General features: G+C 43.0%; 1 protein-coding gene across 5 annotated transcripts in view; it reads left to right on the top strand.

Moving 5' to 3' along the window:
* hip1rb (huntingtin interacting protein 1 related b) overlaps window positions 1–27561 on the top strand; it is a 174818-nt gene that overhangs the window by 126949 nt on the left and 20308 nt on the right. For 4 of the 5 annotated variants that reach the window (XM_072247668.1, XM_072247670.1, XM_072247673.1 and 1 more), the window contains 8 exons: window positions 707–782; window positions 2390–2533; window positions 6318–6391; window positions 6481–6553; window positions 8767–8950; window positions 10695–10783; window positions 17696–17812; window positions 27420–27521. In XM_072247668.1, coding sequence (XP_072103769.1) covers window positions 707–782; window positions 2390–2533; window positions 6318–6391; window positions 6481–6553; window positions 8767–8950; window positions 10695–10783; window positions 17696–17812; window positions 27420–27521 — 859 coding nt within the window. The remainder of the gene's footprint in view (window positions 1–706; window positions 783–2389; window positions 2534–6317; window positions 6392–6480; window positions 6554–8766; window positions 8951–10694; window positions 10784–17695; window positions 17813–27419; window positions 27522–27561) is intronic. The other variant, XM_072247669.1, reaches the window with a different exon arrangement.

Raw genomic sequence — 27561 nt, 5'->3', positions numbered from 1 at the left:
GCATGCCTCAATGACCCGGAGGGCTATGTTGGCTGGAGTCAGGGTCTTGTGCTTTGGCTCCTGGTGGGGTCCCGCATGCGGAACAGATCAAAGGGTAGAGGACAGACTAAGAGTGGTCCAGCTTTGGAGGTTCAGCTTAGGGATAACAACCCAGACTGGTAAAACAGAATTGTTACGGGAACAGCAATGAAGAAACCTTCCACATTTGAGTGTGACGGTATTCCTGAGTCTCCACCCAGGACTTGCATGACTGACAGTAGTGAACACCGAGAGGAAGCTACTAACGTGATGAAGGAAGCCCTGAGAGGACTTGCATTGCTGCCCTAAACGCCAGTGGTATAACAGGCAGTAAAAAAAAAGAAAAAAAAAACATTTGGCCTGTAGCGTGCTATGCCTGGGAAAATTGTGCTATGTCATGAATCAATTGGCACTTGAATGACAATCTTATTGCTTAAGCAGTGAATTATTGCCAAATTTACCTTTGTACTATGTATGTTTAAATAGACTTGGGTGTGAGTCCTGATATTTAATGATAGCACAAAAGTGGGTGGGAACTTGATGAAGGAGATTGTAAAAGTCTTTGGAAAGATTTGGGGGAAGGTACCGTTTGGTGGATAATGTGTAATACATTATAATGCACTTTTTATACAGTGATTATGGACATGCACAGACAGTTTAATTTTTCCATCTTTTTAATTTGTTGCAGTTTAAGAAGTTTCTTTAGCCGATCTCGTGACATGTTATATTTCAAGCGTCTCATCCAAATCCCAAAATTACCTGAGGTATGGGATTTCTTAGAATATTAGCGTGATATGATTACCTAATGAAGGCTTTTATCTGCTTGTTTTAACTTGTAAACTAGTGACCTCAATTTCATTGGCTGAAAAATTAATGCAGACTCCTTTGCAGCTTCTGAAGATGGTTAGTGTTACCCATTTCCTGCTGCTTGGAGAGCAAATTATTTTTTTTTAAATTTCTTTCTGCATAGATTAAAGTAAATCAAAACTTTCTCTGTTAATGATGTTGGCATTTCTGCATGGTCAGCCAGCACGTGCTTTGATTAAATGCATTTCCTTCCCATCTCTCCTGAATCAAGATGAGGGAAATTGTCCTCTCAAGTTCATTCTCATCATCTGGGTTTGGGATACAATCGATGCTCTTGGTTGAAGACCCGAAACTCCTGTGTTACAGCTACCAGGATATTCTTCATGGACAACTATCATTTGCTGATGCGACCAGATGTGGGAATCATGAGGCATTTATAGGAAGAAACTCGGATTCACATATAACTCATAGAGCCATAGATGGATTGTTCCCCTTCTGATGAACATATTCCCATCCCCTTCATCTATTCCCGACTCTGACCTTTTACCTCTTCTCACCTGCTTATTACTTCCCCCTGGGTCCCCTCCTCCTTCCCTTTCTCTTGTGGTCCATTCTCCTCTCCTATTAGATTCTTTCTTCTCCATCAGAACACAAGAAATAGGAGCAGGAGTCAGCCATCTGGCCCGTTGAGCCTGCTCCACCACTCAATAAGATCAAGGCTGATCTGACCATGGACTCATCTCCACCTACCTGGCTTTTCCCCAAAACCCGTAATTCCCCTACTCTGCAAAAATCTATCCAACCTTGTCTTAAATATATTTACTGAGGCAGCCTCCACTGCTTCATTGGACAGAGAATTCCACAGATTCACCACTCTCTGGGAAAATCAGTTCCTTTTCATCTCCGTCCTAAAACTACTCCCCCCAAATCTTGTGGTTATGTCCACTAGTTCTAGTCTCACTTACCAGTGGAAACAATTTTCCTGCCTCTTATCTTAGCTAACCCTTTCATAATGTTATTTCTTTCTGTAAGATCTCCTCTCAGTCTTCAGAATTCCAGCGAGTACAATCACAGGCGTCGCAATCTCTCCTCATAGTCTAACCCCCTCATCTCTGGAAACAACTTGGTGAACCTCCCCTGCACTGCCTCCAAAGCCAGTATATCCTTCCTCAAGTAAGGAGACCAGAACTGCATGTAATATTCCAGGTGCAGCCTCACCAGTACCCTGTACAGTTGCAGCATAACCTCCCTGCTCCTAAGTTCAACCCCTCTAGCAATGAAGCCCAACATTCCATTTGCCCTTGACCTTTCCCGCTGAACTGGCTTCGCCTATCACCTTCTTGCTAGCCTTTTCCCCATCCCCCTGACTTTTTATTTTGGCATCTTCCCCCTTCCTTCTCAATCCTGTAGAAGGGTCTCGGCCTGAAATGTTGACCATCTATTAATTTCCCTAGATGCTGCCTGACCTGCTGAGTTCTTCCAGCATTTTGTGTGTTGCTCTGGATTATCAATACCTTTGGACAATATTCAGATATATATCATGTGTTTTCTTTTGCTTTGAAAGAGTCCTCCAAACTTTTTGAGAGCCTCTGCCCTGGCAGAGCACGTGAAACCAGTAGTGATTATTCCCGATGAAGCCCCAGCAGATGACATTGAGGAATCGGAAAGTCTTGTAGAGGTTTCTGCCGCTCCTGTGGTTGAATCCCAGGTAAGCAAAAGTCTTTTCCAAGAAGATCCTTCTGGCAGGGAATTTTTGTTTGCCTGAAATAGCATGTGACGGACTTAATCGCATGCAACTTGAGACGTCAAAAGTAAGACAATGAATCAAGATGAAGGTTTAGGACAGATCTTGTTAGGCTGCTGAGGCGTGAAGGGGAGGAGTGCTTTCGAATACAATAATAGCAACTTAAGGATTTAGATCAGTAAGGAGGAAAGTAAGATATGCATTGATGTTGTGTCGTACTAAAGAGTCTTTGAAAAGGATGAAGTATTTTTGAAATGGGGTCACTGCTGTACTACAAAGAACCCACAAATAACTATTGGATCATGCCATATAATTTTTTTTAAACAAGTAATAGGTGAGGGCTGATTTTCTTTTTGCCAGGGCACTGGAGATAGCTCGACCTCCTTTTTGCATCCTTCTGAGAAAAGTTCAAGTTTATTGCCATAGGTGTATATCTACATAAGGCATTGAACTAGCTTTTTGCAGCAGCAGCATGAACATTGCAAGATGAAAAAGGATCAAGTGCTTTCCCAGTTTGTAAGAAGAATAAATAATTCTCGGGCCTCCATCCAGGTACAGGTATCGATTTTGACTGGTGCTTCGATAACAAGCTCTGCCATCTGCATCAGGGACGATGCCTGGGCTTGTCTAGTCCGGTGGTATTTATACCCCGTTGTGCGCTCCCTCCTGATTGGTTAGCCCTCATCCAATCAGGTTTCTGCTGTCCCACCTTGTTTACAATCGAATTCCAGGACTTACTGAGAGAGAGACCTTTGGCTTTGTTAAAATTAGTTTCCTCTAGTTTTATTTCAATGGCTTCCTTCATCAGGCCGTCCCAAAAGCCACTGGCGCGGCACAGTAGTTTTGTGCCATTGATGACAATCCTGTGGCCATTGCAGATGCAATATTCTGCTACTGCCGATTTCTCCAGTTAACCCAAACGGATACACCTCCTGTGCTCCTTGATGTGGGTTTCCACTGCGCCGATATATGCTGCTCCACATTCACAGGGAATCTTGTAAACGCCAGCCAGCCTGAGTCCCAGGTCATCTTTAACCTTGCATAAGCTGATATTTGAGCTTCCTTGCGTGTTTGTGGATGGTATTACTCTGTTACTTGTTCAGGATCCTGGTGATGTGTTTATTTGGGTTACCCGGAGAAATTGGCATTCCATTCACAATATCCATAGGATTGACTTCGACAGCACAAAACTACTGTGCCATGCCAATGGATTTTGGGACTACCTGGTGAAGGAAGCCGTTGAAATAAGACTAGAGAAAAAGAATTTTAATAACGACAAATCGCACTCTAAGTAAGAACTGGAATTTGATTGTAAATAGGTGGGACAGCGGAAAACTGATTGGCTAAGGACTAACCAATCAGGAGGGACGGACGAGGGGGGGTATAAATCCCACCGGACTAGACATGCCCAGGCATCACCCCTGATGAGAATAGCAGAGTTTGTCTTTGAAACATCAGTTAAAATTGATACCTGTGCCTGGCCGGAAGCCAGAGAAGAGTTTATTCAACATTACCAGTTGTTAACATAAGCTTAAATGAATATCATTAACACATACACAGACCTTTTGTTTAATTCCTTGTGTGAGCACGTTACAGTATAACTTGGGCTAGGACCCTACCAGTTCAGCCACTCAGAGACCAGGACTGAGCAAGAACCCTAGAGAGCACAGGGAGTACTTGTACTGTTGGTGTTGGATTTACGTTGGTGGCAAAAAAACAGCACTATAGTTTATGGGAGCACCAATGCACTTGAACAGAAAATCCTAGTAAAGGTAATGGATTTGGCCCAGTATATAACAGGGTTTGTTGTTTCATATGGCTTGGCCCAGGAGCCAATGAGAGTCTGTCTGTTCCGGCACTGGGGTTGGATCAGTCTTTGTCTGGCATCTCATCCACAGCCATTCCAGCGTGGGAGGCCCTGAGTTGGCATCACATGTTGGAGTCCTTGAAGCACACAAGCCTCCACTTGATGCCAACATGTTGATCTCTATAATGGGGTAAAGATCTCCCAACGATTGAGCACATCTACGTGAAACGCTATCATAGGAAAGCAGCATCCATCGTCAGAGATCGCCACCATCCAGGTCATGCTCTCTTCTCACTGCTGCCATGAGGTAGAAGGTACAAGAGCCTCAGGACTCGCAGCACCAAGTTCAAGAACAGTTACTACCCCTCAACTATCAGGCCCTTGAATAAAAGGAGATAACTCACTTGCCCCATCATTAAAATGTTCCTACAACCAATGATCTTACTTTAAGGACTCTTTATCTCATTATCTCATGTTCTCATTGTTTATGGCTATAAATTTATATTTGCATTTGCACAGTTTGTTATCTTCTGCACTCTGGTTGATCCTCCATTGATCCTGTTTACAGTTACTATTCTATAGATTTGCTGAGTATGCCCACAGGAAAATGAATCTCAGGGTGGTATATGGTGACTTTGATAATAAATTTTACTTTGAGCTTTAAAATTTCGGACCATTTCAGTAGCTCCTTCAGAAATGTCTGTAGTCAAGTTCCATTTTTGTGCTTTGGGTTGGGGTCGGAGTCAGAGTGTGTTACTTTAACATGTTAGTTGTGTCACCCATGATGCAAGATAGTCATGAAAGTACAACAGTCAGAGCTTACTTGTATCATCTGGGCTCCAGTGGTGTTTCATTCCCTGGCAATGCAGGTTGCACACAAACATGTACAGGTCATTTTTGCTCTGACGTGGATTCAGGCCCTGAAGAGGATTAATACATTGTGTAAAATTGCTCTGCGTTTTCCAGGAAGAGCACCATTGTCCAGAGGAGCCCACAAAGGGATGTTTGGAATTTGTGTTGATCCTTGTGATTATGATACCTGCCCAACCAGCCCTCTGTTATCCCTCCCCTCGCATGGACAGCGATTTCTTTGCATTCCCAGTGGCAGCAATTCTGATTCCGCCCATCTACCGACCATACCGGTGGGGAAGTCCAAACTGAAACGATATAATGAGTCAAAATTGTTGCAGTGGCCTTATCATCCAACCACGACGTAAGCACCCTTGCGCAGATTGTTTTCTTACCCCAAGCTTAAAACTTTGCCTCTCACTAATTACAGAAACACAGAAACATTACCACACGCACAGGCCCTTCAGCCCCTGATGTTGTGCTGACCCTTGAACCTACTTTAAGATCAACTTTCCTTCCTGAGTTGAAGTCCTGGCTGGCAGTGGTGTTTTGAATAAATCCAGGGATGGTCAGTGGAACAGATATGTGGGAGGGGAGAGGTCTCGATCTTCAAAGGGGCTAGAAGAGGGGTGAGAACAATATGAATTTTGAAGGATGAGAGCTATTTGTCCCTTTCAGCTTTTCAGAATCAGAATCCTTTATTATCGCCAAGTTATGTGGACACATACAGGGAATTTGATGCCAGTTTCCCTGAGCTCTCGCTGTACAGAATCAAAAAGCAAACAAAACAATAGTGCAAATAGTTGTGAACTATATACAATGAGGTATACCTGTGTATGTACAGGTGGACTTGGTTTACAATAGACTAAAATTCAAGTGTTCATAAAACTGATGGCGTACGGAAAGAAACTGTTCTTGTGCCTATTTGTCCTGGCATACAGTGATCTAAAGCGCCTACCAGAAGGAAGGAGTTGGAACAGGTGATGTCCAGGGTGTGATGGGTCCACAATGATGCTGCTTGCTCCTTTTCGTAGGTTTTAAGAAGTTGAGACTTTTGCATATTAAAGAGCTGAATATCTTTTTTTTCTCTAGAATTTGGTGGATGTGGATATTTTTGATGCTGCTTTTGGTCCTCCAACTAATAATGGCTTTCTGACGGATGATCGGTAAGCTGAGCTTTGGGAGTGAATGACTGGGTTCAGCAAAAGATGTTCTGCTTGAGTTTGACATTTCCTTTTGTGCATTGTTCATGCAGAGACCTTCAAATTGACAACCTGAAGAAAGAGGTGGAACTGCTGAAAGCAGAGCTCGAAAAAGTAAAGGCAGAGGTGAGACCCTCTTTATAAACTTCGCCTTGAACTTGGAAGGAGTGTTATTGAGAAAGGTAAAACATAAGGAGTTTTTACCAACCTTAAAATAACTCTCAATGTTTGATTTAATGTTAGTAAAATCCAAAAAAAATACATTCTTAAAAGAAATATCCAGCCTCTCTTAATGAATCGTGGCCGACAGCAGGAAGGTAACCTTCATGTTGCTACCGCACAGCTCCCGAAGTCCTTGAGGCCTCCTTGTGGTGATTGTTCTGCAAGGCCTCAGGCTCTGTAAACCGGCCTGGATCCTGATGGCCCTGCTCGCTTTCTAACACGGTGATTCTGTAGCCAGCCAGCTAGCTCCAGTATGTGTGTCAGCAGCTTCCTCGTGTGTGTGAGTGTGTGTGTGTGTGTGTCTGAACAGCAGAGTAGGATGCCCTTTGTACCTGGCTCCTCGGGCCCACACCAGCCATGGCTGGCACCACTAGTGCAGTCCCATTCATCTGATCTGCAGGGAAAAGAGAAGCAAAGCTAAGATTTTGTTTTTAAATATTTGTTTTAATTAATGTTTTGGTGAATTTCTTTGTACTAGTTGATTGTGTTTTTAAATGGATGTATTTTAATTAAATGTGCTTCAGTATTTGGCAAGTGTCCCTGACCACAAAGATTTTAGGAACAGGGAAGATCTGTCATTGTAGTCTAAGTAGGGTTGCCAACTTTCTCACTCCCAAATAAGGGACAAAAGTAGCAGTCAAATACGGGACACGTGCTTACCCCGAGAAAGACGACCATGACCATGAAGCCGTGCGCGGGCACCTGTGTTTGCATGCGTGATGTGCGCATGTGCATACGTGCTGATTTTTTTTAACAAATCGCTTTTGGCTTAATCTTCCCGATTCTGATACACAGTACATACATTATTTCTACTTTATATAGGCTGTGTATTTATCATATCACTCCTGCTTTTACTATATGTTAGTGTTATTTTAGGTTTTATGTGTCATTGGTATGATTTGGTAGGTTATTTTTTGGGTCTGGGAACGCTCAAAAATGTTTCCCATATAAATTAATGGTAATTACTTCTGCGCTTTACGCCATTTCGGCTTACGAATGGTTTCATAGGAACGTTTTACCTTAGCGTGGGAAATACGGGATGAGGGCAGTGCCGTATGGGACAAACCAATATATGGGATGTCCCGGCTAATACTGGACAGTTGGCAATCCTAAGTCTAAACTTAAGGCCATTGGGGCAGTTGGGTGCCAGTCTTCAGTCTGCACTGCTTTAGCAATCACAGCAGTAAGGACCCAAGGGTATTTGCAGCCATGCACTCACAATGTGGGGACCCCTACAGAAGGCACACATGGATGCCCGTGTTTCTGACATGATCAGGCTTAATATAGGGCAGAAACAAAAGACCGCAGCATTGGTGAAGGTGCCATCTTTTGACTGAGGTGCTCAGCCAAGTCTTCAGGTGTGTTCTGTCAATTTGCAAATATTTTGTGCTTCTCAACTTTATTTCAGTCCACACAGTTCCAACTAATGTCACCAAAACAACATTAGCTGTTTGGCCCTCTGATTGCTGTGTTGGATACATTGCTGTACAAAACAGCAAAACAATAGTGATTGCTCTTCAAGAGGTTGTGGAACATTTTGAGACATCCTGGATAATGACAGAACATAACTTCAGTGTCGGGTTTGGAGTATCGTTCTACTTGGGGGGAAAATGTGTGATATTTTCCAGCAAGATTTGCACTCCAAACCTGATTTCATATATCAGGTTTATGTCCCTGTTGAATTGAAAAGTTCTCCCTAAAAAATATAAAGTTTACTTTGTGATAGGTGAACATCCACTACTCTTGCTGGCACATGGTGTCATATGGAAATGGAAGTCCAAAAATTGCAAGTTGAATTCCAACCATAACGAGGATCATGTAGAATATAAACACAAAACAAACTTTACCTTCTTTGAGCACTGCTACGTAAATGTTGGTACAGTACTTTGTGGGCATTAAGCCCAGCTGGCTGACGTCCGTGTGAGACACCAGCTTCAGGTTTGATAATCAGGGTCGTGTCGACGTTTGGTTGCAGTGTGTGTGTGCAGTCAGATTTGGCACATCGTAATTAAAGGAATGGGAAGCACTAATGCTGACAGTGAATCTTTTGCGTTTTAACCTTTTTAAAAAAAATTTTAAATCTGCAGAATTTACAGCTGGCTTTATCTTGTTGCTAGGCCCAGACGTATATTGCGCAATTGAAAGCCCAGATTAATGTGCTGGAGACGGAGCTGGAGGAAACACGCAAGCTCAAGCAAAAGGCATTGGTCGATAACGAAGAGCTGCGTGATGAGCTGGAAAGCCTACGGAAGCAGAAGGGTGATACGGACAAAGTACAGTTCTTGCTAGTTGAGGCAGAGAGTGAGTTGTATTCTTGACACGTTCATTCAGAAGAAAAAAAATACTGCCTGCATCAGGGCGTTTGTCCAATGAGCGGGACTTTCCCATTCAATTGGCACCACAATGAGGCCTAATTAATGTCATTCCAGTTCCTGCCCACGCTCTGTGCATTTTTGCCATAATCTAACCCATCCCTGCAAATTCTTCACTCCCGTTCATTAATACTCTGAATTTTAAGCCAGTGCTTAAGTTTCAATCCTACTTTATGACTGTCCTATTACTAATACATCTGAAACCTGTTCCTGTACAGAATAGTACTTGGGTTTCATGACCTCTACAAGGCAAAAATATACTATTAGTCTGTGATGGGAATGATAATCTTGAATAAGAACATAAGAAATAGGCGCAGGAGTCGGCCATCTGGTCTGTTGAACCTGCTCCACCATTCAATTAGATCATGACTGATCTGACCATGGACTCATCTCCACCTACTTGCCTTTTCCCCATAACCCTTAATTCCCCTACTATGCAAAACTCTATCCAACCTTGTCTTAAATATATTTACTGAGGTAGCCTCTGCTGCTTTACTGAGCAGAGAATTCTACCGATTCACCACTCTCTGGGAAAAGCAGTTCCTCCTCATCTCCATCCTAAATCTACTCCCCCGAATCTTGAGGCTATGTTCCCTAGTTGTAGTCTCACCTGCCAGTGGAAACAACCCACCTTATCTGTTTAATGATTGTAGGATTAGTGTCTCCAGGCTTTTACAAACCTACCCTATTGATGCTCTCATTCCCCCTGAGTCACAGAAATGACCTTACTCAAAGGAAGCATTAAATGGCAGAGAAATCTATGTGCCATCGATAACCGGAAATTTGGGGCTAACTTTATGAAGGAATTGGTGTATTGTGTGTGCTTGTCTGCATGCACCTTATCAATAGACAATCCTGTGCGCCAAGTGACACAGAGAACGTAAATGACCCTGATGTTACGTCTGCAAATACGCTATTTATAGTGACTAGTTCTTGGAAGCGTTGCCATGGTGAGAATATATGTGATATATTTATTGGCATGTTTTATTTAATTGCAAACAGGTGAACAGCGGAAGAGTAGTTCATTTACTTTTGTTGTTTGTATGATTTGTTTTTATTTTCTGCACATTGGGTGTTCGATGTCTAACGGGTTCTATTGGGTTCCTTTGTGGCTGCCTGCAAGAAGACAAATCTCAAGGTTGTATATAGTATACATACTTTGACAATAAATGTACTTCGAACAGTGCTCATTTATTATCTGTTTTCTCTCCAGCCAGTGCACATTGCCACTGATAGCTCACCTGAGAGCTGGAGATATCAGAATCAGAACCTGAATAAATATGACACCAGCATATGTTGTAATATTTGTTAACTTTGCAGCAGCAGTAAAATGCAATACATAATAATGTAGAAAGAAACTGAATTACAGAAAGTGTATGTATATGTGTGTATATATATATAGATTAATTTAACCATATGTATATATGGTTAAATTAATCAAGTAGTGCAAAAACAGAAATTAAAAAGTAGTGAGGTAATATTCATGGATTCAATCTTCATTCTGAAATCGAATGGCAGAGGGATTTATGGATTTAGTTATCTTTCTGAGAGCGCAAGCAATTTAGATTTCACAAAATTCTCATAAATGAAGATATGTACGCCAAGACATTGGCTCAATATATCAACAGTTCTGTCCCGTATTGCTGTAAATGTCACTCAAATTGCTTTTACAGAGAAAGTGCAGGCGAATGAGCAGCGCTACAATAAGCTGAAAGAAAAGCACAGCGATCTTGTCAACACTCACGCGGAGCTCCTCAGAAAGGTATGGAAGAGCGTTTCGCTGAGCACAGTCCGTTTCAAAATGAGTAAAATTATTTTGCAGTTGACTTCTGCTCATCTTGTCCGTAATTAACCTTTTGCAGTTTGTCCCTTCTTTAAAGTGTGATCCCGGTTCACAAGAGGCTGAGATTACTCTCACTCGGTTGTGTTTGACTTTAAGTTAGAAACTAGAATTTATTTAAATCTTACATCCATCCCACGACATGAGGGAGTAAAAACCTTTGCGTTATGACTCATTGGCAATGTACAGACAAGTGAACTTCTAAGTCTAATGGCTTGTAGAAAGAAGCTGTCTCATAGCCTGTAGGTCCTGGCTTTAATGCTGCGGTAACATTTGCCAGACGGAAGCAGCTGAAACAGTTTACCGCTGGGGTGACTGGTGTCCCCGATGATCTTCCAGGCCTTCTTTCTGCACCTGCTGCTGTAAATGTCCTCAGTGGAGGGAAGTTCACATCCACAGATGCGCTGGGCTGTCTGTACCACTCTCTGCAGTGCCCAGCGATCAAGGTTGGTGCTGTTCCCGTATCAGGTGGTGATACAGCCAGTCAGGATGCTCTCAATGATGCCCCTGTAGAAGGTCTTGCGGATCTGGGGGCTCATGCTGCACTTTCTCAGTCGCCTGAGGTGGAAGAGACACTGTAGTGCTTTTTTTGCCACACAGCTGGTGTGTACAGTCCAGGTGAGATCATCGGTGATGTGTATACCGAGGAACTTGAAACTACTCACCCTCTCAACTGCAGACTCTCTGCTGTTGATCGGGCCGAGCCTGTCTTCATTCCTCCCGTAATCCACAATCAGCTCTTCTGTTTTTTTGGACATTGAGAGAGAGGTTGTTATCCTGACACCACTGTATCAGGGTGTCAAACTCTCCTCTGCAGGCTGTTTCATTACCAATAGGAATAAAGCTGATCAAAGTTGTGTCGTCTGCAAATTTGATCAGCAGATTGGAGCTGTGTGTGGTAGTACAGTCGTGGGTGTAAAGGGAGGAGAGGAGGGGACTTAGGACACAACCCTGGGGGGCATCTGTGTTGAAGGTCAGAGGGGCGGAGGTGAGGGAGCCCATCCTGTCGGCAATCCGATAGGAAGTCCAGGATCCAGCTGCACAAGGTGGGGTGCAGGCCGAGGTCTCTGAGCTTCCTGTCAAGTCTGGAGGGAATTATAGTGTTGAATGCTGAACTGCAGTCCAGAAACAGCATTCTAACGTATGCATCCTTCTCCTCCAGGTGAGTGAGGACGGTGTGTGGTGCTGTGACTATGGCGTTGTTGGTAGGCGAATTGTAGGGGGTCCAGTGTGGGTAGTAGCATGCCACAGATGTAGTCTTTAACCAGCCTTTCAAAGCATTTGCTTATAATTGAGGTGAGCACGACAGGGCGCCAATCATTCAGGCATGCTACATTGATTTTCTTGGAATAGCTGGAAATTTGTATACATGTTACGGATGTTTCATAGTGGTCTGGATATTTTTTCACCAATCTTTGCAGCAGCTACTTGAAAATAAATGTTTTCCTTGCACTATTGAAATCAGAACAGGTTTGGAAATGGGACCAAATTTGCCTTCCAAAGCTGCTTTCTGGGATTTGTTGATGTTGAAAACATTTGAGGCTGGGTTATAAGGTCAATTTCTGAATATGCACCTAATAAAACTTGCCCAGAAGCTGCTGTACTAGGTGGGGTGGTGCATGTTTGGTTCAACCAGCTGGTTTACAATGTGAAGTTTGTGTAATGTGTGTTAATTGCTTGGGTGTGGTAAGAAATGTCAGTTGAACTATTTGTCTTATTCTAAGTTCTTCCTAGAGAATTAAAGTGCTGACACACATCTCACTGCCTTCTAATGCATCATCACATGGAATCAAATCTCAGGGCCACGTTCTTTCCTGCTTGTGCAGAGAACCAAGCTTGAAACTTGACGTTGTCAGACTTGAATTTGTACAGGTTTTGGTCCCCAGAGGAAACCTCTGGAAACTACAGATGACTCAAAACACCTTTATCCAGTTTCTAGGTGCACAATGGATAGCCTCATAGCTTGGTATGGCAACTGCTTTGTCCAAGACAGCAAGAAACTGCCAAGTGTTACAAACACAACTTAATCCATCATGAAAAACAACCTTCCCTCCATGGACTCGTTTCCTCTTCTAGTTGGCTGCTGGTGGCGAGTGGTGTTCTGCAGGGTTTGGTGTTGGAACTGCATCTTTTCACGTTATATGTCAATGATTTGAATGATGTAATTGATGGTGTTGTGACCAGGTTTGCAGATGATACAAAGATAGGTTGAGGGGTAGGTAGTGTTGAGGTCAGCTGACGGACTTAGTTAGATTGGGAGAATGGGAAAGGAAAAGAAATGGCAGATGGAATATTGTGTCGGGAAGTGTATGGTCATGCACTTTGGTGGAAGGACCAAAGGGGGGTTAGACTATTTTCTAAATGGGAAGAAAAGTCAAGAATCAGAAAAGTAAAGCAACTTGGGAGTATTTGTGCAGTATTCACTAAAGGTTAACTTGCAGGTTGATTGGGTGGTGAGGAAGGTATATGCAACACTGGTGTTCATTTCAAGAGGACTGGAATAAAAGGGCAATGATGTGATGCAGAGGCTTTATAATGCATTGGTCAGACCACACTTGGAATATTGTGAGCAGTTTGGGGCCCCTTCTCTCAGAAAAGATGTGCTGGCATTGGAGAGGGTCCAGAGGGGGTTCATATGGATAATCCCAGGAATGAATGGGTTAAAGTGTGAAGAGTGGTTGACGGCTCTGGGCCTGTACTCATTGGAGCTTAGAAGGATATTTAAAGGCCTAGACAGAGTGGATGTGGAGAGGATGTTTCCTGTTGTTGATGAGTCCAAGACCAAAGGGCATAGCTTCAGAATAGAGGGACGTCCATTTAGATTGGAGATGAGGAAGAATGTCATAAGCCAGAGAGGGGTAAATCTGTGGAATTCATGGCCACAGATAGCTGTGGAGGCCAAGTTATTGAGTGTATTTAAAACAGGGGTTGATAGGTTCTTGATCAGTCTGTGTGTCAAAGGCTACGGGGAGAAGGCAGGAGAAAGTGGTTGAGGGGGATAAAAAGTCAGCCATGGAATGGGCCAAGTGGTTTAATTCTGCTCCTACGTCTTTTGGTCTTATGGACTCCTGTCTACACTTCTCGCTGACTCATAAAAGAGGCCAACATGATCATAGACTCTCCCACCCTAGGCACTCCTCCTCACAAACATGAGAAAATCTGCAGATACTGGAAATCCAAGGCAATGCACACAGAATGCTGGAGGAACTCAGCAGGTCAGGCAAGAGTTAAAGAGTAAACAGCCGACGTTTTGGGCTGAGGACCTTCTTCGTGACTCTCTCTCAAGCTCCTTTCGTTTGGGCAGGAGATACAAAAACTGGAAAGAACATACTGCCAGGTTCAAGAACATCCAGCTGTTATAAGATAATGAACTGAGCTGTTGTACAATAGATGGGGTCCCTGACCTCCTCACGTATCTCACCTTATTGTCTTCCTGCGCTGCCCTTTCTCTGAATTGGAGTAACTACATTTTGCATTCTGTTATTGCTTTTCCCTTGTACTACCTCAACGTACTGCTGTGGTGAAATGCTCAGTACGATGGCAGGCTAAACAGAGTTTTCCACACTACCTTGGTACATGTGACAACAATCAACCAATCAGTTATTGCAGAGGATGGCGAAATTTCCAACTGCTGGAGCAAGGCACCAGATTCTCACCTTCCTGCCCCCCAAGCCCAGGAGCCAGGCATTGTCAGATGGTAGACAAAAAGTCTGCAAATCTTTGAGGAGAATATTGGTTTTAACTTTATTGGCCAGACAAAATTAGCGATATAAAAGCATTAATACACTTCTAATAGGTAAACATGCTAGTGGATCAGGACGTAAAAGTGGCTGAATCTTTTCAACAATTTGGTCAATATTCAAGGTTAAGCACTAGGTTGAGTAGCATTGTTCTTTAGAGATGTCGTCTTAAAATATTTCAGTGCATTGAAGTTAAGATCTCATGCTGAGGCCCACTTGCTTGATCTGTCTATCTATCTCTTTCTAGCAATTATCTGGCTGTGGACCCAAGCATTGAAGAGAACTGTTCATTTCTTTCCACTTGTGCTTCATTGATGTTCTTCTTGTCATCATTCCTCTACTCAGTCTGGAAACCTCAGAAATAAACCTGTCTCTCTTGTTTCTAGTTCTGATGAACGTGCACTGATCTGACATGTTAAATCGTTTTCTCTGCCCACAGCTCTTAGTTGCCCTACTGAGTATTTCTGGCATTTTCTGCTTTAATTTCTGTACCAGCTTTTGCCCAGGCTGATCAAGGCTTCCTATAATCACCTTTACACACTATGCTGCTGCTAATAATTTCCTAGCAAACTAGTCCGAGTTTACAAGGTTTTCTTTGAACTGCAGTAAAATCTACTCATCCAACGACTGAGTAAAATGTGTTGTTATTCTATTTGCAAAGGGAGTAAGTTAGATCAGGTGGTTCATCCTCCAGCTGGATTCCTTTTCTCTAGAATAGTGTCAAACAGCAGCCTGCAAAGTAGTGTCAGTTGAAATTTGAGAGGTTTTGGTGCAGCATAAGTACTCAATACCAAATCCAGGTCCATGATACAAACATAGTTTCAGTATGATGAAGCAACACACATCAAAGTTGCTGGTGAACGCAGCGGGCCAGGCAGCATCTCTAGGAAGAGGTACAGTCGACATTTCAGGCCGAGACCCTTCGTCAGGGTTGATGTGTGTTGCTTGAATTTCCAGCATCTGCAGAATTCCTCATGTTTGCGTTCAGTATGATGAAAGACCTTTTTATTCTGGCATCATCCCCTTTCCTTTTCAGTTTTAGAAGAGTCTTGGCATTAAACGTTGATTAATTATTCATTTCCACAGATGCTGCCCGACATGCTGAGTTCCACCAATATTTTGTGTGTGTGTGGTACTAAAGGTCCAGAATTATTTTCAGTCAAAAATCCAGAACCATAATGGATTTGGATGAACTAAAATCATTGTTGAAATGATAACTGCTTTCTTTTACATACTGTCTGTCTTGCAGTAAGACATTCAAAGGTACTTCACAGGTTTGAAGGTCTGTGACCCTACAATATGGTGTAGCCTTACCCACATATTACTGTCAATGCCCAGCCCAGCCTGTGCTGCTAATGAAAACTCATTACTGCTCTGATGCTGACCACCAGCTCTATTTTCTATTGTTTCCTGTCCCTTGCTTAAGGAAGCTCTTGGATAATTGGGAAGGATCAGCAGATTAATCTGCAGCTTCTGCTGATCACGATGAATAGTAGACTGACTATCAACAACTTCAAAGGTCCTGAGTCAATGAAGAGACAAATTCTCAAGCCAGCTCAGTGTATCCAGTATCATCATTGTTTCAGTTTTCTAGCATTAGTAGTTTTTTAATATTCTTTCAATCACTGGCCAGTTGTGATACTGTATGCCAGTTTTTTTTTCTCCACTCCAGATGCTGCCTGACCTGCTGGGCTTTTCTAGGAGCCGCCTCCATCTCTGGATCTTGTACAGTTTCTCGCTCTTATGCTTGCTTTCTCTTCACATGTCCACAACACATTAGTTACTATAAACAAGCTCTCAGCACCATTCTTCTGCCATCTGTCTCCTCACCTCCACACGGACACAGGCATTCCTCTTTTTCATTCCACCTCTCTTTTTGGACTTTTATCTCCTAATCCTGATGAAAGATCGTTCACCTGGAGGGTTAATTCTGATTTCCACTCCATGGTGGATGTTTCAAAAACTTAGTCAATTCAGCAACTTCTAGATTTTTGAGTCGAATTGGCCTGCTTCGTAAACTTGGCAAAAAGCAACCTCTGTGTTTATGCTGAGTTTCAACAAACTGTTTGACCTTGCAATGGGCGAAACCCGATCTCACTCTACAAATTCTTTCCTGGCTGAAGCATTCTACAGCAACAATAAAGGAAACTTGAACCGGTACCCTTGTTACTCTTTAACCGAACTGACCACCATATTGGCCCCATCACTACCGGTGTGCAAAGCATCAACATTTGCAAATGTTGTGACAGGGACAAGAGGCAGCAGAGATGGTCGACTGGTGACAGAAGGAAGACAAACCTGAGGTCGAATACGTATGGCTCTTGCGATGTAGTATATTTTCATGCGTTTTTCAGTGGCGCAAAAGGAAGTGTTTGTTTGTGTTCTATTTCAGAATCAGGTTTAATATCATCAGCATATGTCGTGGAATTTGTTAACTTTGTGGTAGCAGTACAATGAAAACAGAGCTAAATATGGAGAACAAAAAAACCTGAGTTACATTAAGAATATATGTGTCTATTAAATAGTTAAGTTAGTGCTCCTTGAGGATGTCTTCAGTAATTCGGAGGCTGGTACCATGATGGAGCTTGACTAATTTTACAACTTGCTTGGACCCCCCCCCCCCCCCATACCAGACAGTGATGCAGCCAGTCAGAATGCTCTCCACAGTACATCTGCAGAAGTTTTTGAGTGTTTTAGTTGACAAACCAAATCTCCTCATACTCCGAGTGAAATATATCTGCTGTCCAGCCTTCTTTGTAGCTGCATCAATACGTTGCGCCCAGGTTAGGTTCTCAAAGATATTGACGCCCAGGAAGTTGAGATTGCTTACTCTCCCTACTTCTGATCCCTCTGTGAGGATTGGTTTGTGTTCCCTTGTTCTCCTCTTTCTGAAGTCTGCATGATTTGCCCCGAGTTTTACGAGTTTCTAGTATCCATGATAAAGTTCATTATGATTAGCACCCGAATAATAGAGTTATCCATAGATCTCTCTGTTGCGCAATGCAGTTTACACTGGATAGAGAGTAAACTAGAGTATAATATTAGACTAGGAGAGGGATCAAATCTCTATCCTTTCTTTGTTTGATACATGCAGAGTGCTGAGACATCGAAGCAGTTGACAGTTACACAGCAAACTCGAGAGGAAGTGGCCCGTACAAAACAAGAGCTTGAATTTGCCATGGAAGAAGCCAAAAGGGAAGCGGAGATGAAGGTAATACTGAGTGGTAACCGTCTGTCATCCTGCTCTGAAGCATATCTGATCTGACCTGGCATCTACCGATGTGTCAATGACCTTAAGTATCAGAATATGAGTGCACTCTAATTATGGCCAATGATGCAGTCAGTGATGGGCATTTTCTTTGAGTTAGAGGGGATTTTGCTATTTGGTTGATGTCCAGGTAAATGTATTGAGACCTTAACATCAGAGAGCTGTGCCTATTGTAGACCTGTTGCCACGAGACTTCCATGCCTGCAGTGTAATCCCAGTTTTAGATTATGATTTAGATTAGATTATGAGAACACTCAGTCCTCTTCTCTTGTCAGTTGGAAATGCATTCATGCATTAAGAAATGATACAATGTTTCTCCGAGTGATATCACAGAAAACAGGACAAACCAAAGACTAACACTGACAGAACCACATAATTATAACATATAGTTACAGCAGTGCAAAGCAATACCATAATTTGATGAAGAACAAACCATGGGCACAGTAAAAAAAGTCTCAAAGTCCCCGAGTCGATCGACTCCCGAGTCCCCAATAGCAGGCGGCATAAAGGAGAAACTCCCTGCCATAAACCTCCAGGCACCGTCAACTTGCCGATGCCTTGGAAGCAGCCGACCACAGCCGACACTGAGTCCATCCGTCCAAAAACTTTGAGCCTCCGATAGCCCCTCCGATACAGCCTCCCGAGCGCCTTCCTCTGCCGAGCACCTTCAACCTCGCCCCAGCCGCTGAAACAAGCAAAGCCAAGGATCCGGGGCCTCCTACTCCGGAGATTCCGGTTACCACACAGTAGCAGCGGCAGAGAAGCGGGCATTTCAGAAGTTTTCCAGATGTTCCTCCATACTCATGTCTGTCTCCATCAAATCAGAATTGTGCACGGTCCCCTACTTGACGGATGTTTTCACTCTAAACCGACAAACTTAGTCAATATTTAAACTGATAAATAAACAGAACTCTATTTTAAATTAGCCTATTTATAGTAATTAGATTTTACTAGTGTCCCCAATGTGAAGACACAAGCAGCTTCTCCACAGCCCACTAGTGCAGCGATGGTTTTAAAGTTCTCCAACTAACCATTCCAAGTAGCAATTACGTGCCATATACATACAGTTGCCAAGTTTTTGTCCAGTTGGGGACTGCCCAGCTACTGTAGTTAAGTAGGGTTTGGGATGTAAGGTATTGTAGCACTGAGCTTGCAGTACATTTGGCTGATTCACAAATTTGTGCAGGTTCTGACTGAGTACGGGTGCATGTGGTTCGGACAGCAAAAAAAAAGATGAAATTCTATTCCTAGACAAGAGTTTGCCTCCCCTTATTTGTTTAATATTGAATCTTGACAACTTGATCTTGGTAGATATGGATTTCTTTTGCTGAAACATTGTGATCAGAACTTGGTAGGCCATGTTGATTGGTAAGTAAGACCGGCAGCTCTAAGACAGTGTCAGATCTTCCCATTTGCTTGTCTGGAATTTGGATGCGGTGCACTGTTGCAATAAGTCACTTGAAGCGATGGATAATGTACATGGTCCTTTGGAGCTCTTGCTGAAGGATCTAACGATGGGATTTGAGAGAGATTTTAACTTTCTCTGGTATGAAGTTGGAGCTGGATGCAATGTGTGGCCTTGTCTCTAATGGAGTAGAAATTGTGAATGCAAAGTGCAAGAGGTTTTGTTACTTATACATGCTTGCATCTCTGAAAGGTGAAAAAACATAATTTAATGGAGATAGGCAATAAATTCCGCTAATTTTTCCCACCCCTCCCCCTCCCCTCTTCTTCTATTCCCCACTCTGGCTGTTTACCTCTTCTCATCTGCCTATCCCTTCCCCCAGGTCCCCTCCTCCTTCCCTTTCTCCTGCTGTCCACTCTCCTCTCCCATCAGATTTCTTCCCCACTAGCCCTTCACCTTCCCCACCCACCTGACCACCTGTCACCTCCTTCCCCTCTCCTTTTCAGTCTCCCCCCTTCCTTTGCAGTCCTGAAGAAGGATCTCGGCCGGAGGCATTGACTGTTTGTTCACTCCCACAGATGCTGCCCGACCTGCCGAGTTCCTCCAGCATTTTGTCAGAGATTGCTGTCAATCTCTGAGAATTGAAAGATTTGATTATTCTGAGCCCATAGCAGTGAAGTTCATTCTCGAACCACCAAACCGAAAAATAAAGCTGACATACTTTTTAAATGATGCAACTTGCATATCAGCGTTTGTGGGATCTGTTGCAGGGGTTACTCAACTTGATGGGGTTACCAGTTGATCTGTCCAGCGATGGAATGGTGATGACTTGTCAACCTTTAGCCTGGAGGTTTTGTGAAGGTTTTTTCCTGGGTGGAGACTGATATAACTCTAAAAAGGAATGTAGTCTGAATATGAGTCATCTGGGAGTCCTGCTGAATCAGGATCAGGTTTAATATTGCTGGCGTTTATATGTGTGTGTGTATATATATATATATATATATATATATATGTATGCATGTGTATATATTTGTAAGCAATGCAAAAATAGAAATAAGAAAGTAGTGAGGTAGTGTTCATGGGTTCAGTGTTCATGGGTTCAATGTTCATTGTCCGTTCAGAAACCAGATGGCAGGGAGAAGAAGCTGTTCCTGAATCATCGAGTGTGAGCCTTCGGGCTTCTGTACCTCCTTGCGGGTGGAAGCGATGAGAATGAGGCACGAGCTAGGTGATGCGGGGCCTTAATAATAATGCTGCCTTTTTGAAGCTACTGTGGTGGAGGAGAACACTTATGGAGTTTCAAGGCATTAATGATTAAACAACTTATTGAACAAAGCAATCACAGCAATAGATTAAGATCTATATAGATTCCATTGAAAGCCTTTTTAACCTTTAATTCACTTATCGGACAATTTTCTGGAGTCTCTTCAAATGAATTCCTTCATAACATGATAAATATGCCACAGCCTTCTGCAAACCGATCAATAGCCATTAACGCTGCTTGCTGGTGGATGAAGGGGATTATGAAAGGCCTTGAGCTAGCCATCTTGTCAAGATTTTAATTCAAGTCGGAGGACACAGTGAAATTATGTTGCCTCTTTTTTAAAAAAATCAGTTAACAACCCAGGCCAAGGATGAACCAGAGATTATGACGGTCAACGTGACGTCATGTAGTACATCTTCTGGTTGCATGCCATCTTAACTCCCCTTCCCATTCCCACATTGACTTGTCTGCCCTCCATCTTCTCCTCAGCTGTAGAGAAGCCAAACACAAACTGGAAGAGCAATATCTTATGTTCTGCTTGAGCAGCTGATAACCCAATGCTATGAGCATCTGCATTTTCCAATATCAGGTAACCGACACCCGCTGTGCTCTCTTTCCACATATATCGCCTGCCTACCGCGTTTCTTCTCTCATTGTTCACCTCTCACCCCACCTGGTTCCATTTGCTCTTCGTCCGTCTCTATTATTCATGTATCAGCCTCTGTCCCACTGTACCCTCTCCCCACCCAGTCATCTATATTGGCAACCTTCTCCTTCTCCATCTCAGTGCTGACGCAGGGGTCTCGCTCACCTACCCCTTTTGCCTGAACTGCTAAGGCCTTTCAGCATCTGCAGTCTTTAGTTCAAGATTCAAAGTACATTTATTATCAAAAGATGTAGAAATTATACGACCTTGAGATTTGTTTGCTTACAGGCAGCCATGTAGCAAGAAACCCGAAAGAACCCAATTAAAGGGAAGAAAATAAAAGACCAACACCCGATGTGCAAGAGAAAGGGGGAAAGAAACACAAACCGTGTAAACAATTGAAGTGAACAACAGCATTCCGAACCAAATTGAGTCCTCAGATCCGAGCCCCAGAGAAGCCTGGAGGAGGCCCAAAGCCTTGCTTATCAGTTCTTCATATTAGCGGGCACAGAGCACATATATTTCAATAAATCTATCCAACCCCTTATCATCAGGGGAGCTGTCACTAATACATGTAAAGAAGTTGAAATGCAAGCACACTCATTCTTCCACAGCATATTCTTCCACTAATGGTTTTAAACGTAGTGAGATCAATTCCATCCGAAGTCTTTCAGAAGGAATCATTTTCCAAATCCAACATTAAGCTTGCTAAGACAGGTGACGACGTCTTTATATTGAGTCTGTAACATGGTAAGTGCATCTTTGGAACATCCCAGAATGCTCTGCTATAAAGATTGATAATAAGCCACACGGGTAAATGTACGCTCACTGATTGCTTTATTAAGGACACCTGTACACTTCGTTAATGCAGATATCTAATCAGCCAATCACGTGGCAGCACCTCAGTGCATTAAAGCATGCTGGCATGGTCAAGAGGTTCATTTGTTGATCAGACCAACCATCAGAATGGGGAAAAAATGTAATCTAAGTAACTTTGATCGTGGAATGATTGTTGATGCCACCTCGATCCTTATTCTCACCACCTTCTGAGTGAAGAGGCTCCCCCTCATGTTCTCCTTAAGCATTTCACCTTTCACCCTTAACTCATGACCTTTAATCTGAATCTTATCCAACCTCAGCGGAAAAAAAGCCTGCTTGCATTTACCCTACTCATAATTTTCCATACCTCTATCAAATCTCCCCTCATTCTCCTACGCTCCAGGGGATAAAGTCCCAACCTACTCAACCTTTCCCAGTAACTCAGGCCCTCAAGTCCTGGCAGCATTCTCGTCCATTTTCTCTGCACCTTTTCAATCTTATTCATACATTTTCTGTATGTAGGTGACCAAAACTGCACATAATATCCAAATTGGGCCTCCCAGACGTCTTCTGCTACTCCGACGTAACATCCCAACTCCTGTATTCAATACTTTGATCTATGAAGGCCAATATGCCAAAATCTTTTTTTAATGACCCTGTGATGCACTTTCAAGGAATTATGAATCTGATTTCCAGATCCCCTTGTTCTATTACACTCACCTGTGGCTGAGGACGTTTTAAATATCTCTGCTCAGGTCCCTGCAGTTTCTGCACTTGCCGCCCACAGGGTCCGAGAGAACACCTTGTCAGGCCCTGGGGATTTATCCACCTTAATTTCCCTCAAGACAACAAACACCTCCTCCTTCATAATCTCTAATGGGACCATGACCTCACTGCTGCTTGGCCTCACCTCTGTGGACTCTGCCCATCTCCTGATTAAATACAGATGCAAAAAGTCCATTTAAGCTCTTCCCCATCTCTTTTGGCTCGATGCGTTGACAACCACTCTGATCTTTCAGAGGGCCAATTTTGTCCCCTTGCTATCCTTTTGCTCTTAGTAAATCAGTGGAGGCCCAGAATGCCATTATGATTACTAGATGCATAGTGTTCCCCTACACAAACTTCTGTCGCCTGCCCTGTCACATTCCCGAATAGGAGATCTAGTATTGCACTCTCTCTAGTTGGGACCTGTATGTATTGATTAAGGAAATTTTGCTGAACCTATTTCACAAACTCTAACCCTTCCAGCTCTTTTACCATATGGGAGCCCCAGTCAGTGCTTGTAAAGTTAAAAACACCTTTTTATCACATCCTTATTTTTGTTTTGCAACAGTGATCTCTCTCCAAATTTGCTCCTCTAAATCCCATGGACTGGTGGATGGTCTATAATATAATCACATTAATGTGGTCACCCCTTTCTTATTCCTCAGTTCCACCCATATAGCCTCAGACGACAAGCTCTCCAGCTTGTTCTGTCTGAGCACTGCCATGACATTTTCCCTGACTAGTAATTCCACCCCTCCCTCTTTAATAACTCCTCCCCTATCACGTCTAAGACAACAGAATCTTAGAACTTTGCGCTGCCAGTCGAGCTTACAGAGAATAGTACAAGAAACAAGAAACATCCAGTGAGCAGAAGTTCTGTGGGTGAAGACGTCTTGTTACTGAAAGAGGTCCGAGGAGAATGGCCAGACTGGTTCCAGTTGTCAGCAGCATGATAGTAACTCAGAAAGCCACGTGTTACAACAGTGGTGTGCAGAAGAGCATCTCTGAATGCACAACACATTGAAGTGGATGGGCTACAGCAGCAGAAGATCACATAAAGCAGAAGGCCACTTTATTAGACCTTACCTGATAAAGTGGCCTCTGAGTGTAAAGACTGATGACTAGAAACTTGGGTGGGGTTTGAGAGATTCAGTGGGGGGGAGAAAAGAGGAGCAGGGAATTCAAGGCTCCCAACCTGGAGTCCACAGATCCCTTACTTCATGGTATTGGTCCATGGCATAACAAAGGTTGGGAACTCCTGCTTTAGATCCTTGGTTCATGGTAGCCGATGGCCCAGCTGCCAACAGCCAAGCAAATAAATAGTAGTTAACAAGTTTGGATAGAAGGAGAGCAGATCTTGATGGTTGGGCTAGAACTGGAGAATAATGAGGCCAGGAGAGACTTTCTAATCAAGAATAATGACTGTGTGGTATTGTTTGGCCAGAAGACATTATGGGCCAGTGAGCCAAGGGACATTGATCGAATTGTGAGTTAGCACAGTTTTGGATGCTCTCTGACTCCCAAGGGCAGTGCAGGAGGCTGTCCACATATGATTTAGCAGTCTTGCCTTGAAGCAATGGAGATTTTTATTTATTTGTTTGATGTACAACACTGAATCGGCTTTTCCGGCCCTTCGAGTTAGTTACGCGCCCAGCAACCCCCCAATTTAATCTTAGCCTTATCACAGGACAATTTACAACAACCAATTAACCCACAAACCAGTATGTGTTTGGACTGTGGGAGGAAACTGGAGAGCCTGGAGAAAACCCACGCAGTCGCGGGGAGAACGTACAAACTCCTTACAGGCTGTGCTGGGTGTTGAACCTGGGTCACTGGTACTGTAAAGCGTTGTGCTAGCCACTACACTACTGTGCTGCCCTGCGGAAAAGTGTTCAGTAAAAGAACTAAGGATTGGCCATGGAGGTATGTAGGTGTTATATAGATGAAAATAATTTTAAAGGTGGCACTGGTATACAGTCTGGCCCCATAAGAATTTTCAAACATGCTAAGATGGTAAGTTAGCTAGTTCAGTACCTGACATTGCTAGGGAAAGAGATGACATTCACGACCAGGGAGTGCAGTTTGTGATGGGATTAGAAGGTTTGGTTTTCCCAATACCCAGAGCAACATTCCTTTCAGTCTGACAGATAAGTGATTGGAGGAGCGGAAAGAGTGGTGACAAGGTGGAGTTCAGTGTTGACCTTTATAAAACTAATCCTTTTCTCCCTCCTTAGATTTCCGGCTTCTGCAGCTTTTTGCTTTTTCATTCATTGAGTCAGTGTGCACTTTGGCGGGGGGGGGGGTGGGGGCAAGTGAGAAATAGGTGTGAAGCACGACCTAGGTCGTTGGGAAACACCAGCAGGGGACGTGTGAAGGGCAAGGTTGCCCATGGTCAGTGACTCTTTGTCTGCAAGGGGATAGGAAAGGATAATAGCAGCCGGTGAGTTTCTACCCTGTTAGATGGTGCTTGAGGGGAATAATGTGACCCACTGTGTCAAAAGTTTAGCTGATTGAGGTCGAACGTGAGGGTGAATTATGTTTCAGTAACTTGGGGATTCAAATATACAACACCATGCCTGTCTTGTCTATAAATACATGTAAACAAATTCTGGTGCATGGTACATTCCTCAGCTTCACTGTCATAAAGTTTTTCAAACTAATTTGTGAATTGATCTAATTGTTACAAAATGGCATTTATTTTGTCATTTTATGAAAATTCTTTGTAAACAGTGTAACTAGTTATAAATTATATGTGAATATAATGTTATTATACTGTGCTAATATATGTATATAATATATTAGCACTATATATATAGTCATACTTTATTGATCCAGGGGGAAATTGGTTTTTGTTACAGTTGCTCCAAAGATAATAATAGTAATAAAACCATAAATAGTTAAATAGTAATATGTAAATTATGCCAGGAAATAAGTCCAGGATCAGCCTATTGGCTCAGGATGTCTGACCCTCCAAGGGAGGAGTTGTAAAGTTTGATGGTCACAGGCAGGAATGACTTCCTATGACGCTCTGTGTTGCATCTCGGTGGAATGAGTCTCTGGCTGAATGTACTCCTGTGCCCATCCAGTACATTATGTAGTGAATGGGAGACATTGTCCAAGATGGCATGCAACTTGGACAGCATCCTCTTTTCAGACACCACCGTCAGAGAGTCCAGTTCCATCCCCACAACATCACTGGCCTTACGAATGAGTTTGTTGATTCTGTTGGTGTCTGCTACCCTCAGCCTGCTGCCCCAGCACACAACAGCAAACATGATTGCACTGGCCACCACAGACTCGTAGGACATCCTCAGCATCATCCGGCAGATGTTAAAGGACCTCAGTCTCCTCAGGAAATAGGAATATATATATGAAAATATGCTTTGATTTCTTTTCCGTATATATCTGATTGAATTAGCTAGATCACCTTGTCCCATGGTCTGCTTAATACGTACTAGGGCGCCCCCTAGAGTTGAGATGCAGCAAAATATTTCCATGGACTGAATTTCTAACACACAACCTCATTGAGTGGATATTTAATTTCATTGATGCATTTAACTAAATTTTATTGAATGACCCAAAATCTAACTTTTCCATAATAGATTTTATATCTTAAAATGTGTTTCCAAATGCTTTCAAGGGGGTGAAAATTCACTAAATGAGGAATTGCTTCCATTTGCATAACTGCTAATGCAACTTGCAAACAACTCATGGAGTTGGAGGAATGTGTGAAGTCAGGTTTGATATGATCCACTAATGAAACAAGAGACTGCAGCCCTGTGTAGTAAATGGAGTTCCAACGTTAGCTGTGCTTATTAGACGGAGTTGACAAATGGGCTAAGTGACTAAGTCATTATTTTCCAGCTGCTGAAGACTTATGAGTGAAATAAACTTAGCAGGGATGGTTCATCTGGTTATTTATTTAGTAGCCCAAGTTTTCACACCAAGTTGATGAAATGCCTCTCCTTTATATAGACGCCTCTATCACTACTAGTGATTGTCCCAGCAGTTTTCATTTTTTCAGAAATGTTTTCTTCAATATGAAGAGTAACTAAATAATCCGATTGGGGAAGAAAGGAGCTAACTCTGTTCATTAGTGGGACGGCACGGTAACGTAGTGATTAGCACGACGCTTGACGGTACAGGCGACCAGGGTTCAGTTCCCTCTACTGCCTGTAAGGAGTTTGTACGTTCTCCCCGTGACCGCGTGGGTTTCCTCCGGGTGCTCCGGTTTCCTCCCACAGTCCAAAGACGTACCGGTTAATAGGTTAATTGGTCATTGCAAATTGTCCTGTGATTAGACTAGGGTTAAGTCGGGGGATTGTTGGACAGCACGGCTTGAATAGCCTGAAGGGCCTATTCCACACTGTGTGTCGCTAAATAAATGAAAATATTTTATAGTTGAAGTAAATGGTGAATAAATATTATTTTTAAAAAAAATCCTGATGTATCTTTCAACAACGGTTGCTTTGGATTAATTTTCCATGTGGCACATAATCTGGAACGGGTAATCGTCGTGCGTTCTCCCCTATAATATGGAGTTGGACTGATTAGCAGGTCGCTGACTAGTATTATTTTCATGGACTCTTCCTGAATTCCTATGTCTGCTTGGTCTCTGAAGTCTAATTGTGCTTATTATCCCCACTCACAGCTGGAGGACCAGAGCTTCATAATGGAACAATTGAAAAGGGAACTGGAGGCGAGCAAGGAAGAGCTGGCTACCGTCCAGGGCTCACTGCGCAACTCCGAGCAGGTACAGGGTAGAGGGGAACGCGTGTGCTAATACACGGGTA

This window comes from Mobula birostris, chromosome 31, assembly GCF_030028105.1.
Source record: "Mobula birostris isolate sMobBir1 chromosome 31, sMobBir1.hap1, whole genome shotgun sequence".
NCBI classification, from domain to species: Eukaryota; Metazoa; Chordata; class Chondrichthyes; order Myliobatiformes; family Myliobatidae; genus Mobula; species Mobula birostris.
The sequence above is the reverse complement of the archived record's forward strand: the minus strand, read 5'-3'. Positions and strand labels throughout refer to the sequence as shown.